The sequence below is a fragment of the Rhinolophus hipposideros genome, assembly GCF_964194185.1.
Source record: "Rhinolophus hipposideros genome assembly, chromosome: 16".
In the NCBI taxonomy this organism is placed as follows: domain Eukaryota; kingdom Metazoa; phylum Chordata; class Mammalia; order Chiroptera; family Rhinolophidae; genus Rhinolophus; species Rhinolophus hipposideros.
The window spans coordinates 52,050,609-52,066,175 of record NC_138062.1 but is presented as its reverse complement, the minus strand read 5'-3'; the positions used below and the strand labels follow the sequence as shown (position 1 = coordinate 52,066,175).

Here is a 15,567-nt window from a genome sequence, read left to right as displayed (position 1 = left end):
TCAGGAGATGGGATTCTTTGGGGGCCATCTTAGAGGCAGCCCAAGTTTTTACTTGATTTATGTTTGATAGGTAAACTTCATGCATAAAAACATTCTTATATCTTCCACCCTCACACATGTGCAGAGAGACACACAAAAGAATGCACATACTGTTTTATGATGGCTTTATTCTTTATTCCCTTATACCCATAACCAACTTCCAGTGCCATTTTGGGTGTCAGACTTGGAGCTCTCTCTCTGGTCAGGTTTTCCAAGAAGGGAGCAGTACATACTTGTCAAATATTTTAGTGAATATTTATTCAAGGAATGAATGCATGTGTAAATGAGGAATTGGTGGTCCTTTTAATTCTGTCTGGAGCGTTTTACAAAGGAAGTGACTTTGACCCGCATCTCTTCAAAAGACAAGTAAGGAAATGGATTTTGCAGGCAGAGGTAACAAGCATAGAATCAAGAAGTTATGAGACAGAAAGGTGTGGTCTGGAAATCGTGAGAAGTTCAGTAAGAATGGGATGGATGATGAATATTTTGAAGAAAGAGAAACAGTGATGGAGAAGTAGGTTGGGGGTAGACTGTTTTTCATGTTAAGGACTTAGGACTTAACTGTGAGCTAGTAGAGTTAGTGTCATAGAAAAATAAGCTCTGTGACTTCCATGAAGGACTGACTAGTACCGGTAGTGAGAACTTAAAGGCCATCCTAGTCGTGAAAGCTCATGAGGCTGAATTAAGGCAATGGCAATTTTGAAGAGAAGATTCTAGAAACATTTAACGTTTTTGAGTATCAGGTGTGTTGAGAGACTGCTAGCTGTTCCCTAATAGACTTTCTTTTTCCTCTATAGTACGTAGTTTATTCTTTTCTGAGAATAAACATTACATTTACTCATCTTCCTTATATAACCTCTGTTTAAATTTTGGTCAGTGGGATGGAAGCAGAAGACTCTGCAGCTTCCCAGATCTCGCTCTTAAAAGAAAGCGGTATGCCTTTTGATTTTCTTTTCTACTTCTCACTGGCTGGAATTTAGACCTGGTATTACTATGCCATCTTGGACTGTATGGGTACACAGGAGGCTGGATAGCCTAAAGATAGTAGTATAGATAACAAGATGGAAGGAACCTGGATCTCTGACGGCTTTGATGAGCAGAGCCTCCAGTCCCTGCTTTTTTATTTGATAGAACTAAATTTTATCTGGGTTAAGAAATTATTACTTTGGGTTTCTATCATAGGAAGCCAGACCTAATTCCTAAATAATAATAGGTGTGATAAGATATAGAATTATGTAGGAATAAAGAATTGCTGAAATGTCTAGTTTAGAGCGCTGAATGAATTGTGACCTAGTTAACTGGCATAAGGCTTGAATGGGAAAATAATTTGTTTCCTTTTGGATGTGTTAATTTGGAAATGGCCTCTATTATTTCCTCTGTTCCTATTTTCCTATGAGCCCAACTTTGATTTTGTTTGATTCACTGCCCACTCTGTTCCATGTACAACTTCTACAATCAAGCTTCCATTAACATCCTGTGTTCTTTCTGCCCTCCTTAACTTTCTTAATTGTTACACAAATTTCCAACTGTGCGTCCACTCCCTATCTGCATTTTCTGTACCTACTTTGAAGATGAAACAGTTGAAGAGCTGGATTTATTGACCCTTTCTGGTCCTATCTGTATTTTCTTACATCATGGAGAGTAGTTCTGAATATATCTGTTACGACCATGGAAACAAAGACTGAATTATTTAACAAGTCTGGCTCATCTCTTGATTCCTAGTGTAGTGTTTCTGGCTCAAACTATGTCTGTTATATTACTGTTTTTAGAATTTATTTTTAAAGGGATTTTTTTTGACAGAAATCACTTATATATCTGACTTAGCATGTGTCATATGTTTTCTTTCATTTTAGCCTAAAGCACCAAAGGGAAAAATTGTGGGACGGGAAAAAAAAGTCATCCATCCGTACAGTAGAAAAGCTGCTCAAATTACGAGAGAGGCCCACAAACAAGAAAAAAAGGAAAAGTAAGTGTCTTTTTATCATTTGTGTTGTGCATTGGTGAAAAGTCCATTTACATATTTCTCCTTCATCAATATTCCTCTTCTTCCCCTAAGTATTTTCTATGCACTGAGGGTAAAACAGTGAACAAGAATTCAGCTTTTACAGACCTTACCTGGAACAGATACATAAGTTTGAGTAGGTTGTGATGAGTGCAGTGAAGGAAAACTAAAAAGGACTATGGGATGGAGAGCTAGGTAGATGTGCTATTTTACATAGGATAGTCATGGAAGGCTTCTCTGAAGAATTTACATTTGAGCAGAGAGCTGGAAGATGCGAGGGAGGGAGCTATGCAGATGTGGGTGTGGGGGGGGGCATATAGGTGAAAGTGACTATTAGACATATCATAGGAGATACAGAATGGGCAGTTGGATATGTTTAGTCTGTAGTTCAGAGGACAGCATAGGGATGGATGTAGACATAAATTTGGGAGCCATCAGCATCTATGGGTCTGCAAGCCGTGACATCAGATAAGGTCACCTAATGAGTAAATGCAGAGAGGAAATAGAAGAGAGCCCAGGGTTGTGTCCAGAGGCCCTTCAACCTTGGAGAGGCTGGAAAAAGGAAGATCCAGCAAGTGAGACTGAGAGGGAGGGAAAAGAAGATCGCGTTTCAAAGAGAAGGTGGTGTCAATCTATGTCCTTTGCTGTCCATTAATGTGAGGACTGAGGATTGATTTAGTCATTTGACTTAGTAATGCGGAAATCATTTAGTAAAGTGGAGAGCCTGTATATTTTTGTGGGTTATCTTCTTAGTTGGTGCTCTGGAAATTACATGTTAACTCAAAACAATCTAATTCAGGTTAATGTCAAGTTAATTTCAATAGTATACAAAAAATTTGCTCCACTGTGCTCCATTCCCACCCCTGCCTTTGTACTGTTATTGTCATTTACATTACATCTTTATACATTAGAAGCCCATAAACACAGTTAAGTAATTATGTTTTTATGTTGTTGTCTTAAATTAGAAGAAAGGTGTTACAAATAATAATACATTTATACTATCTTCAGTTTTGCTGTTGTGTTGTTGATATTTCCTTTGTGTCTTTCCTGGACTAATTTTGTGAAGTCTGTGCATTGTGTGTGGCCATTGAAATTTCTGCTCAGTTGGTGGTCAGCTAATGTTTAGACCACGATTTCTCTAAATGTCTTCCATTAATAGGTCTGTCAGCCGTTGCCGAGGGCCTCTGTGAGTCGTGGGGCATACCTTCCACACTCCCGTAGGCAGTTTACTGAGACTTCACTTCTTGTTTGCACAGAGCCGCCCCGTTAGCCAGAGGTGAGAGACTAGGACTTCACCAGGTCTTTTCTTGGCATGACCCAATCCTGACAGTCTCGATTCCCAGGAATATGTTGAAGCTAGCTTTTCAAAGCTCTCTGTGCACCTTCCATTTCCCAGTTTTGTTTTGTTTTTCTTTTTAATTTTTTGGTCAGCCTTTTGTTAGCCCCCAACTAGTAATATCGCTCCGGAAGCTGCTGTCTTAGACAATTACTGCTAATGATTTTCCAGAAACAACCTGGGAGTCGGGCTGTTCCTGCAGAGAGAGCTCTGAGTCAGATTAAATAAAGACAAAGTAACTCTGAGAATGGAGCCTTTCAGTATGTTGCCTTTCAGATCAAATGGTGTCAGTTTTTTGAGTAGCAGCATCACTGAACATGAGTCATTGTTTAATTTAAATGGGCACACGCTCACAGATAGCATCTTACAATGCTGCTGGTCTGCACTAGAGCAGTGCTTCCAGGAAGACAGAAATGTGAGTTGCATGTTTTCAAAAATGGTTGGTGACAAGATACTCAGACTGTTTGGACAACTGTAAGCAAGATGATAGAAAAGGTATCAATAGGACTGAACTTGAACTTTGGCCACCTGTGGCTTCTTAGAAATCAATAACAGTTATACAATACTGCTTTAATTGCTGCCTAAGAAGTTATACCACACATCTTAGCAGCATGAAACAAACAGTTTCTTGGTCAGGAATCCCAGTTGCCACTTCACTGGGTGCACGAGCCTCAGAGTCTCACAGGGTTACAGTCAAGATACTGGTTGGGGCTGCATTCATCTCAGAGCTTGATGGGGAGAGCTTTTGCTTCCACGCTTCCTCACGTGGCTGTTGGCAGACCTTAAGTGATGTTGGCTGGAGACATTAGTTTCTTGCCATGTGAGCCTCTCCATAGGGCTGCTCACAATGTGGCAGCTTGGTCCCTCCAAACCGAAGGCTTTGAGACAGAGCTAGAGCGGGGACCAAGATGGAGGACAGTCTTTGTAACCTAATTTAGGAATGACATCCATCATTGCACTATCTTATTTGGAAGAAGCCAGTCACTACGTCCAGCCACCTTCCAGGGCATCAAAGACACAAATCAAGAGGCAAGAATCAGTGAGGATCATCTTAGATAACTACCACCTTTTGTTATTCTCCTACCGAAGATTCTTGATTTTCTAAGGAACACAGGTAGCCAGGCAGCTCAGAGTATCTAGCCTCTGTACTTTTTCTCAGAATTCAGGATTCTTTGTACTACTTCCTAAGGTTTCTTCTTAGGGACAAAGAGAGGTGGGGGGCGTGGAGATCCCAGAGGATATCTGTTAGGGTGCGGTGCCTTTGACCAGTAGTAGAGAATGCAAAAGCAGACTTGCTGGGTTGATCAGATTGACTCTTCCTGATGTCCTCTGATTACCTAAAGACACTGCAGGAGTGAATAGCAACAGAGTAAGAATTCAAATGTGTTCTTCATTTTTAGTATTTGGACGCTCTGATTTAGAACTGTATGAAATACTGCTTCTGTGCATGTTAAAAGAAAGTAGTATGGTTTGTACACTAGCACATTTCAAGCAATGCAGAATTTACAGGCAGCAAATAGCTATTGTGTATCATGATTTTAGCTTTGTTTTCTCAGCATAGCAGCATTTTGTTGTTATGTACTGTCATCCTATCCTGCAGGGTATGTAGCAAGGAACTGTGAAAATGACTTAGTACAAAAAAGTAGCAAAGGGAAACTACTAAGCATAATGGCTAAGAGTCTAGGAAACAGATACTTTTGAGAATTAATCTATTATCTTTCTGTTTTTCTTTATCCCAACTGATACTACTCTTGTTCCCTCATTGAGTTTATGCAACTTGACTTCTCACTAGATTCTTCTCTCCAGCCTTACTTGAAAGGAATAAATTCTTCCAAAGTTATTCTGAACCTTGTTATGAAGTGTTCTTTATTTTTTAAAATCAACTTTGAGGTATACATAACATACAATAAAGTAGACATATTTTAAGTGTGCAAGTGTAGGGCTTTAACAATACATTGCTGTAATGCCCCTGAGCAGTACACAGTGCATTTTTATCCTCCCCAAAGTTTCTCTATGCCACTTCCCAGCCAGTCCTTCCTCTCCACATTCAGCCTCAGGCAACCACTGATTTGCTCTTTATTTTCATAGATGAGACTTGTCTTTCCTAATGTTTCATATAAATGAAATCATATTGTATATAATATTTTGTGCCGACTTCTTTTGCTTATCATAACGTTTGAGAAATTTATCCGTGTTATTTCACATGTTAATCGTCTTTCTCTTCTACTACTGAGTAGTATTTCATTGTATTGACGTGCAGTTTCTTTATCTATTCATCTGTTGACGGTCATTTGGGTTGTTTAGACTTTTTGGCTATTTATTACCGAGGTCTGCAAACTAAGGGCCCAGCCCCTGTTTTTACGAAAAGAGTTTTATTGGAAAGCAGCTATGCCCATCCTTTCACATTGCATATGACTGCTTTGAGGCCACACGGGCAGAGGGGAGTAGTTGTGGTGGAGACTGACCATATGGCCCACAAAGCCTAAAATCTCACTCTGGCCATTTAAGAAATTTGACAGCCCCTGCTATTACAAATAAAGCTGCATGAACGTTCATGTACAATATTTGTGTGGACATATGCTTTCATTGTTCTTTTAGTTTCTGGAACTGGAATAGCCAGGTCATATGATGGATGTATGTTTAAGAATATAAGAAATCGAATTTATAAGAAATTAAGTTTCTAAGAATTGCAGGTCATGTGAAAAGTGTAATGTTTAAGTATGTAAGAAATTGAGTTTTCCAAAATGATTGTACCATTGTATATTTTCACCACCAGTGTATAAGTGTTAACATTTAGTCCATATCCAATTAAATATATTGTATTATTAGTTTGTTAAAAAAAATTAGCCAATCTGATAGGTGTACAGTAGTATCTCAGTCTGGTTTAATTTGCACACTTAGTAATCTCGATGGCTACTGGTGTTAGGTATCTTTGGATGTGCTTATTGTCATTTGTATGCCTTTGTTTTGATGGGAAAAAATCTGTTAAAATCTTTTGTCCTTTTTGGTGTTGGGTTGTTTGTTTATCATTAAGTAGGAAGAGCTGTTTGTATATTCTGCATGCAAGTCTTTTGTTCATTATTTGTATTGTGAATATTTTCTCCCATTCTGTGGCTAAACATTTTTTTATAAAAGAGGCTTCGTTTTATTCTCTAGTTTTCTAGTTGTTTAAAGTGAAAGAGTAAATCCTGTCTGCTTTGCTGGGCAGGGGCAATGGATATTTTGTTCATTGCTGTATCCCTAGTGAGTGGTATAAAATGTACCAACAACTATCCAAAGATCTCTTCTGAATGAATTAGTATATAGAATATCAACAAGAGAAGGCATGTATCACTTCGACTGTTTTCTGAGAATAAATGAGTCTTTTTCTTTGTTATAACTCCTTTCAAATTTATGAAAAGTAACCATTCTGCTCTGTTCTTGTTGAAGTTTAAAAGGTGACAGTAATGTATTTTGGTCTTGGTGGCAGCACTCAATCTTCTAGAAGAGATTCATTACTCTTTTGTGCACCAGTATTCTGCATATTACAATACCCGCCCGAACATTCATAATTCAGTCAAGCTCATTTGTGTTTTCAAAACTGATTTGTTCTATAGATGTGCTTTAGTCATTGAAGAGCTAAAAAACTGTTTCTAATAACATTTTGTTCAAGTGATTTAAAAGAGAAGCATGGTGTTCAATGTTTCTGTATTAGCAAAATTAATTTCATATGTACGAAAAAATGATCTTGAATTAAGGTCTTTTAGGCAGTTTCTCTTTTTGTTGTTTTGACAAATTTTTAAAACTTGCTTTGGAAATTTTCTAACATGTTATGCACCTTTTCTTCTAAGGTTGAAGAATGAAAAGGCGTTGCGTCTCAAACTTATTGGTAAGTAGACTTACTTATTTGACATTCTGGCTAGAATATTGTGAAGGTCTGCCCTATACCTGTTTTTCTTTTGACTTTCCTAGTGAAATACTGTTTTTTTCTAGGTGAATTTTCTTTATCAGTCTTGATTAAAACAAAACAAAATCAATCATTAAACTCTTAGAATAGTGTTAATAATATTTCTAGCTCAGTGTTTCAAGAATTATTTGGAAATTCTTTAATTCCAAATAATTTGTATTCACCTACCTACATAGCTATCTGCATCTATCATCCATCTATCTATCTGTCTGTCTGTCTGTCTGTCTGTCTGTCTATCTATCTAAAGTTTAATTCTAGTGCCGTAACCATTAGAATTATGGCCTAAGTATTTTGGAAACTAGTTCATATGTAATGATGTGGATACATAGATCCTCAGTCGGTGTCTCAGCTCAGTGTCACAATCCTTTTTTTTTTGAGGGGTGTCAAATTTATTTGACAAATTTATTTCCAAATAGTGACTATTAGGCTTTATTACTAAAATTAAAGGTATTTGAATTCTTACCTAATGCTTCATCGGGTAATGGAGTAGTATTTCTAAATGGGCTCAGTATCTGGAGTAGGGCCATTTTTTGATCTCTAATATTGAGAAATCTCACTGAAAGTGACCCTCATAGTCTGATTTCCTCTGAAGGATGATGTCTGTTAGCTCTTTGTATCGGGCAGATGCTTATGTTTGATGTATTTACTAACTTTGAGGCCCTGGACGGGTCACTTAACCTTTCTCATCCGTGAATAGGAATAATAATAGTACTAACCCTCAAAGAATTGTGAAGCTTTGGCATAGGGCCTGCTGCTTACTAGATGTTCAGCAAATACCATTTTCATTGTTAATCTCATTTTCATTTTTATTTTATTATGTTTTCATTTTTATTATTTTACTTCAATCCTTTGCTTTTTACATGCTTAGACTGTTATGTTAAAGTAGTCTTTCTTTTTTCTTTTTTTTTTAAATTTGTGCATCCTTGGTTGATTAAGAAATACATACAGATAAGAATCCCTCCCACCGCTTTCTCTTCCCCAAATTAAAGTGTGACAATTTAATTTCTTACAGACTGGTTTAATTAGCTTTGAGCCCATGCAAGCCTTCATATTTAGCATTGAAATAAATTTTGATAGTTTTAAACACATCGATGTTGAAAATTATAATATCTCTTTCCTTAAATGATGACTCGTAGTATTTATCTTGGTGCTTGTTGTTATAGGTGAAAAACTGCAGTGGTTTCAGAATCATCTTGATCCCCAAAAAGTAGTATATTCAAGGAAAGATGCTTGTGAATTAATTGAAAGGTAAATACTGGGCTTGTTATAAACACTGGGCTTGTTATGAACAAAAGGTCGAAAAGAGCAATTCTTCAGTCTGGTTCTTCAAGAGGCAGACTTCTGTTCTGGATTTATAGAAAAGCAGATGGGCTTTGTTATTGGAAAGACTTGACTCATGTCCGAGCCTCTAAACTTGAGTAGGTTGTAACCTCTGTGGGCCTCAGAGTGGTAGTCAGCCCAGCTTCTTGGGACCTGGAAAGGCTTCCCGGGGAAATGTCATTCCAAGTGTCACCTGCCGGGTAGGCATTAGCAGATTGAGGTAAGGTAGTTGGAAGAGCCTCTAGACAGAGGGAACAATATCTAAAAGGCCCACACGTGAGAGCAACATGTACAGTAATCTGCCAGACATTTAATACGACTGAAGCAACAAGTTCAAGGAGGGAATTGTGACAGGTACAATAAGTGACAATCAACTCATGAAAGACGTCAAATATCATTGTAAGAGTTTGGATTTTATCAAAGGACGTTGGGATGAGAGCCTTTGGAGGCTCCCATTGCAGAGCATCTGAGATGATCATATTTAGACTTTAGAAAGGTCACAGCAGGGAGAACAAGGAGAATGGCCCGAGGGACCATGGCTTTGGCCAGGAGACTGCTGGGAGGCTGATGAAGCAATCCAGGCAAGAGATGGTGGCAGCCTGTGCTTGGTTAGTAGCAGTGCAGTGAAGAGAAATGCAGGATTCCAGAAATATGAAGAAGGTAGAAGTCTCAGTCTTCAGTGAAAACTTAGATGAGGCATAAAAGGACGAGAGAGGACTCAAGGAGGACACTTACGTCCTTAACTTGGGCAACTGGATGGATAGTCATACTGTTTCCTGAGATGGGGAGCCAAAGAGATGGAGCAGGTTGGGTGGGGAATGTGGGGAGGGGAGGCGTGAGGACCTGGTCAGTTTTGATGTGTTAGGCCTCCACAGAGCAAGTGCACACGTCCAGGAGGCAGTTGGATATGAGGATCTGGAGTTTAACAGGTACTTTAATGGCAGGCAGTGATTTGGTTGCTAAAATTTTGGGAACGGTTGAGTTATCCAGGGGAGGTCTGAGGACTCAGAGGATTATAAATGTGTAAAGGACAGGTGAAAGCTGGAGATTATGTTTTAAATGAAAGCCAAATATACAGACTTTGTAACTCACATCATTTTCTTATTTTTCAGGTATTTAAATCGATTCAGCAGTGAGCTGGAGCAGATTGAATTACATAACAGCATCAAAGACAGGCAGGGAAGGCGGCACTGTTCCCGGGAGACAGTCATCAGACAGACGATGGAGCGGGAGCGACAACAGTTTGAAGGATACGGCCTTGGTGTGTTCTTCGCTGTGCTTTTCCCTTTTCCTTTCTAAAATACATAGCGATATCACTTATGATTCATCTCCAAAGTTTGTTATTGTATTTAATTTAGTTTGATTTTCTAAATAATATTTTTTATACTTTTATTTATTTATTTATTCATTTTTTTATTGGGGAACAGTGTGCTTTTCCAGGACCCTTAAGCTCCAAGTCAATTCATGGTTTTCAATGTAGTTGTGGAGGGCGCAGCTCACTGGCCCATGTGGGAATCGAACTGGCGACCTTGGTGTTATGAACACTGCGCTTTAACCACTGAGTCAACTGCCTGCCCTCTTATTTATTTATTTATTTATTTAATTTTCACATTCTCCAAAACTCAGTTGTGACAGTGACATCATATCTTTGTAATGTGAGAGTAGAGTTTTTCTCTCCCGCTGGCTCATACCTATTTGCTTTGTTTTAGATTTATTACTTGCCCATCTCCAGCTACATCTGAATTTCTTTAGAAGGCACTGTGTCCTTCTCATCTTTGTAATTCTTGTGGTACCAAGCTATATTTATTGCAGTCATTCTTGAGAAAGATAGAAATCAAATATTCATTCTTAGCATTGTAACATTTGTTACCATTCCTAAAGACAAGTGTTATCGGTTTACTGTCTGAAGAAAAGCACCTAGTAAGTGAAGGTGCTTCAGGCTTGCAAAGCCCACAAATAGGTGAGGACCCAAAGGCTACATATGGCCTACAAATGGTATTTGATTGGCTTATTAATTATCTGTATAAAAAATGTGATTTCACATGAAAAATGCAGATTTCTGGCTTCTCTTAAAAATTCAGATGATTTGGCAAATAATTTGCTGGATGTACTATACTTACCTGTCAGTTAAAGGAAGCACTCTATGGCTTCCCTTTGGCATATCCGAATTGACAGCATCACTACTTGCACTTTGGGTCATTAAGTAAAATAAGGGTGACTTGATCACAAACATTGTGATACCACAACAGTCTATCTGATACCCAAGACAGTTACTAAGTGGCTAATGGGGCAGGTAGGTGGAGATGAAACAAAGAAAGGGATGGTTCATGTCCTGGGCAGGATGGAGTGGCACATTCTGAGATTTCATCAAGCTATTCAGACTCGCGGCAATTTAAAACTTATGAATTGGTTATGTCTGGAATTTTCTGTTTGATATTTTCGGGCTGCGGTTAACCTCTGATGACCGAAACTTTGGAAAGCAACACTGCAGATAAGGGGGTACTACTGTAGGTTTGTTTTATTTTACAGATTCTATTTAGCATTCATTATGTAATTGCATTTTCTTTAAACCACCTTAAACTAAGCCCTTTATACTTATAAAACTTACTGTCATATAGAAGCATAACAATGCTTTGAAATTTTGTTTTGCTTTGTATAGTCTTGCTGTCAATTTTTATTTGTTCTATCTGAGATGATAAATGAGGAAACTATAAAATGTTGTAATTTGGAAAACATTGTCTAATGAATTTAAATTATTTTCTTTCCCAGAGATTCCAGATATTGTAAATGCAGGTAATCTGAAAATGTTTAGGTGAGTCTGTCACTTCTGTTGTTCCTTGAAGCTAAAATACTTGTAATACTTGTTGTAAAATACTTGAGACATAAACTTTCTTCCCTTTTCAGTTTAGACATTAGAGCTGAAAGGAGGTTTTTGTTTTTTTTTTAACCTTTTCTCTTTCATCAAAGTATAATTTTCCTAAATTGTGTTTATTTGAAACACCAGATACACACTGGAATGATGGTGATATGTGCTTTTATTTATTTATTTTTTTGCTTTTCAAAACGTTATTAAAGTACTAAAAGGACTCCATCTCACTATTCCTTCCCAATACTTAATTTTTTAAATGATGGGGACAGACTTGATGGCTCAGAGTCACATTGAGGGACAGTTTGCAGTACCTTCTTTTGGAGAAGTTGGTTAATGGGAAGTGATACCAGGGAAAGGGCTAAGTCATTCAAAACCAAGCAGTCCAGCGGGCTCTTTAATAGTACTCTTTTTTTAACCAAAGAGATGACTGAGTAGGATTTCAGTTTTGAAACATGGCTTCTTTGTCTTTAGAAAATGATTTTTTTTTAAAGCATTTTGGTCTTAACCATGTTGATAGGCCTGAAATTTTATGTTAATTGAAATTAGACAAATTTAAATCCAGTCATGTTCTTTGACACCTTTAAGCTTATTTTATATTTTTATACTTCTGAATTCATAGAAAAATACTTAGTATTTAATATTTATAAAATATTAGCTCTAATAAAATTCACCAATCACACTTAAATAGTTCACTGTTTAGCTCATATGCTTGTATTTATAATTTAGATACATGGAGCTTAAGATTCTTTTTATGCCTTTATTTTTTTGCCTGTAATATGAATTGAGTAGATATATGTATGCTCTTTATTTCTAAAACAATGTATGTTCTGCCTCTCCCCAAAAAAGCCAGAAATGGAGAAGAAATTAGGACAAACTATTGGTACTGCTGGTTGGAGTTCAGTTCTCAAACAGTCTTCATATTGTTCCTAAAATAAATCAACATGCAATTGTCACCATAAATGTTGAGGTTGAAAAACTAAGTTTTCTAGTATAACCATAAAAGTTGTTTGATTATTGACCCTTACCTGTGACTTCCCATCATGTGTGAAAAGAAAAACATTTGCAGATTTGCCAGGTATGATCCAGTTCCTGCTTGTGAGGTTCTTCATACCATAGAGTCTGACTGAGGGAAGTGTGCAGGTTAGGAAGGGTAAAAGAATGCAACAGAGCGTCCTTGTAACTTCTGCCTCGTATTTTCCTGTATTGCTTTGGAAGTTTGGGATCTGTGGGAGTCTCTGTAATGCATTTATGTTATTTCTAGTGCATTTGAATCTGCTGTAAATTTATAAACTTCATTCTGCTACTTTCAGAATTTTGAATATTGACCTTCTGCTTCCCCACCTCACACCCCACCAACCCGCTATACTCTTTTAATCTAGGGAATGGGATTTTGATCTGAAGAAATTGCCAAACATTAAAATGAGAAAAATGTGTGTTAATGATGCAGTTCCTAAGAAGGGCAAGAAGAAAACTGTTCTAACTGTAGACAAAGATTTGGGGGAATTGGCACTAAATGATGAATCAAGTGACTCCGATGAGGACATGACTGCAGTGGCCTGATTTTCCTTTATTTGAGTTGAAAATAAATAATTTGAAAGCTTCAAGTTGCACTTGAATTGATTATTTAGCTTATTCTCTTACATGATGAGAATCCCATTTGCATGTTCAAAAACTGTTAAATGATTTTTATTTAAAAATGAATGTTGCTTTTTATTTACACTAAGTTGCTCAAAAAGATATAGTGAAATAGTGATTTGTGTTTCTGAGCCATAGTATCCATGTTACCTCATCAATATAAACTCAGATGTGATTGAAAGGGGCTTGTTATGAATAACAAAATACACATTTATTGAAATTTCAAGGACTTTAGGAGCTTTCTGTCACTAACAGGAACAAAAAACAAATACGTATGTATTATAAATCACAATATCACACCTGGTATATTTATTTAGGTCTTTGATTTCACCAACTTTGGGTAGTTTTCAATACTGACCTTGTGCATCTTTTGTCCAATTCATTTCTATTTCATATTTTGAAGCTATTATGAAGTGGTATCAATTCTTCATTTTGTTCTTATTGTTGTGAGTTTATAGAAATACAGTTGATTTTCCCTGGATATAAGTATCCTGCAATCTTGCTAAATTCACTTATTAGATTAGTAGCGTTTTTTTGTGTGTTTTTTTTTTTTTTTTTTTTTTTTTTTTGTAGAGTCTGTAGAATTTTCCACATAGGTGACCACGTTGATTACAAATGAAGAACATTTAGTTTTGGTCATAACATTTGATTAGTCAAAACATGACCAGTAACACATCATTATGCCCCTGGTTTAGAAGCACATAGCCTCTGAAAAATAAAATAATGTATATTTAAAAGTATAAAATTCTCGTATTTAAAATTCCCTCTCATGTTGGGAATTGGGGAATTGTGTTTGTAGCTCCTGGTATTATGGTATTATTGGCCCCCACGCTCACTGCAGCTCTGGCAGGCCCGCCCCATGAGCCCAGGATAGCAGCTGCCAGCCGTGGCGGCCACACATAGTAGCACACTGATGGCTGCGGCCGCACGGGTTGCCGGCCACTCGTGGCTAGCACACGGTGGCACACAGCAGCCGCTCAGCTGCATTACGCAGTGACACACACTGGCTGCTGGGCCACAGCGCCCCCAGCAGCTCACGCAGCTCACTGGCCCTGTGGGAATCGAACCGGCGGCCTTGGCATTAGGAGCACAGAGCTCCAACCACCTGAGCCACTGGCCTGCCCAGATACTTGGGCCCTTTTTTTTTTTTTAACTTTTATCAGGAAAGAACAAGTAGAAAATGAGTATAGGGTGCATGTTTAAATGTGCAAGCTCTGTTGTCTTTCTATTCTCTACTGTTATGAATCTAATGATAAAATAGGATCACTGAGAAATGATTGTGAAAGCATTCTGTAAATGGTAAATGAGTATGGAAATATGTTTACTGAGAGCAACAATAATAAGTTGGTGCATGGGATTTTTATACTTAGGTCTATAATTTTACTTGTTTATATCTCAAAGGAGGGACCGCCTCACTCAGTATTTTCACAGCTTTTCATAAGCCAGTAAAACATGTTTATGTAAGTTAATATGTAATATCTACAGTTATATATAATCATAGATAATTACATAACAAATACAGAATTCTAAAACATCGATTTACCATTCCTCCCAGCCATAGAAATTAATTCAGTTCAGTTATTAGGTGTGACACACAAGTTATTTGAAAAGTCAATTGAAGGAAGACACGCTTATTACACTTTTAAATCTTGAAATCAGGGTACTTCTCATAATATCCAAAAACTTGCTGACTATCTCTTTTACTGTAAGTTTTCATTAATTATGTCTTAGAACCAATTTTATTTCATAGTTAAGGAAGTAGAGAATATTGTACCACCACATGTCACAAACATTTTGTGGACATAAATTTATATTACAATATTAGCTTCCATGATCTTTAATGCATTCCATTTATTTTTTTACTATGAAGTATTTAGGAATGATTATTCTACCTTAGTCATTATATGCTCTGATGTAGAGGTCACAGACTTCTCTAATATTAATTTTTGTTTTCAAAGGCCAAATTGTGAAAGATGAATATGTATCTTTTTTAAAAAAAATATGGAAGTGATGCTGTAACACATTCATGCCGTTCTTGTACCAGCCTTGCTCCCTTAAATGAAACTCAAAAGATAACAGCGCTGAAATCAACAAAAGGTGTTCTAATTAAGAATAGAGAATTGCCTCAGCGGTGACTCAGATTTGGATCTTATATACAACTTGACCTAGATGCCATTTTTTCTTTATTTTAAATTTCTTGAAAGAAAGCAAAACCAAATTAGTATAATATTAAAAGATGTACTTTAAAATGACCCTCAGTATTATGCCATCATGAACTAGCTGCTTTTCTAATTACTTGAAATGTTTTCACGTCATTCCATTATCTCTGCATATGGTTCCTGTGGTACATTATGTGAGCCTGATGTCCCACAGTCTCTGTTCAGGGTAAGAGTAGAATCTAACTTCAGACTGAGAAAGAG

The 15,567-nt window shown here is 37.2% G+C and overlaps 1 protein-coding gene across 3 annotated transcripts in view; it reads left to right on the top strand.

The window, feature by feature from the left end:
• TMA16 (translation machinery associated 16 homolog) overlaps positions 1 to 15,567 on the top strand; it is a 33,393-nt gene that overhangs the window by 7,417 nt on the left and 10,409 nt on the right. For 2 of the 3 annotated variants that reach the window (XM_081077616.1, XM_081077615.1), the window contains exons 2-6: positions 1,893 to 2,005; positions 7,208 to 7,245; positions 8,487 to 8,571; positions 9,756 to 9,904; positions 11,413 to 11,455. In XM_081077616.1, coding sequence (XP_080933742.1) covers positions 1,893 to 2,005; positions 7,208 to 7,245; positions 8,487 to 8,571; positions 9,756 to 9,904; positions 11,413 to 11,455 — 428 coding nt within the window. Of the gene's footprint in view, positions 1 to 1,892; positions 2,006 to 7,207; positions 7,246 to 8,486; positions 8,572 to 9,755; positions 9,905 to 11,412; positions 11,456 to 12,891; positions 13,644 to 15,567 lie in introns of those variants that run through there. The other variant, XM_081077614.1, reaches the window with a different exon arrangement.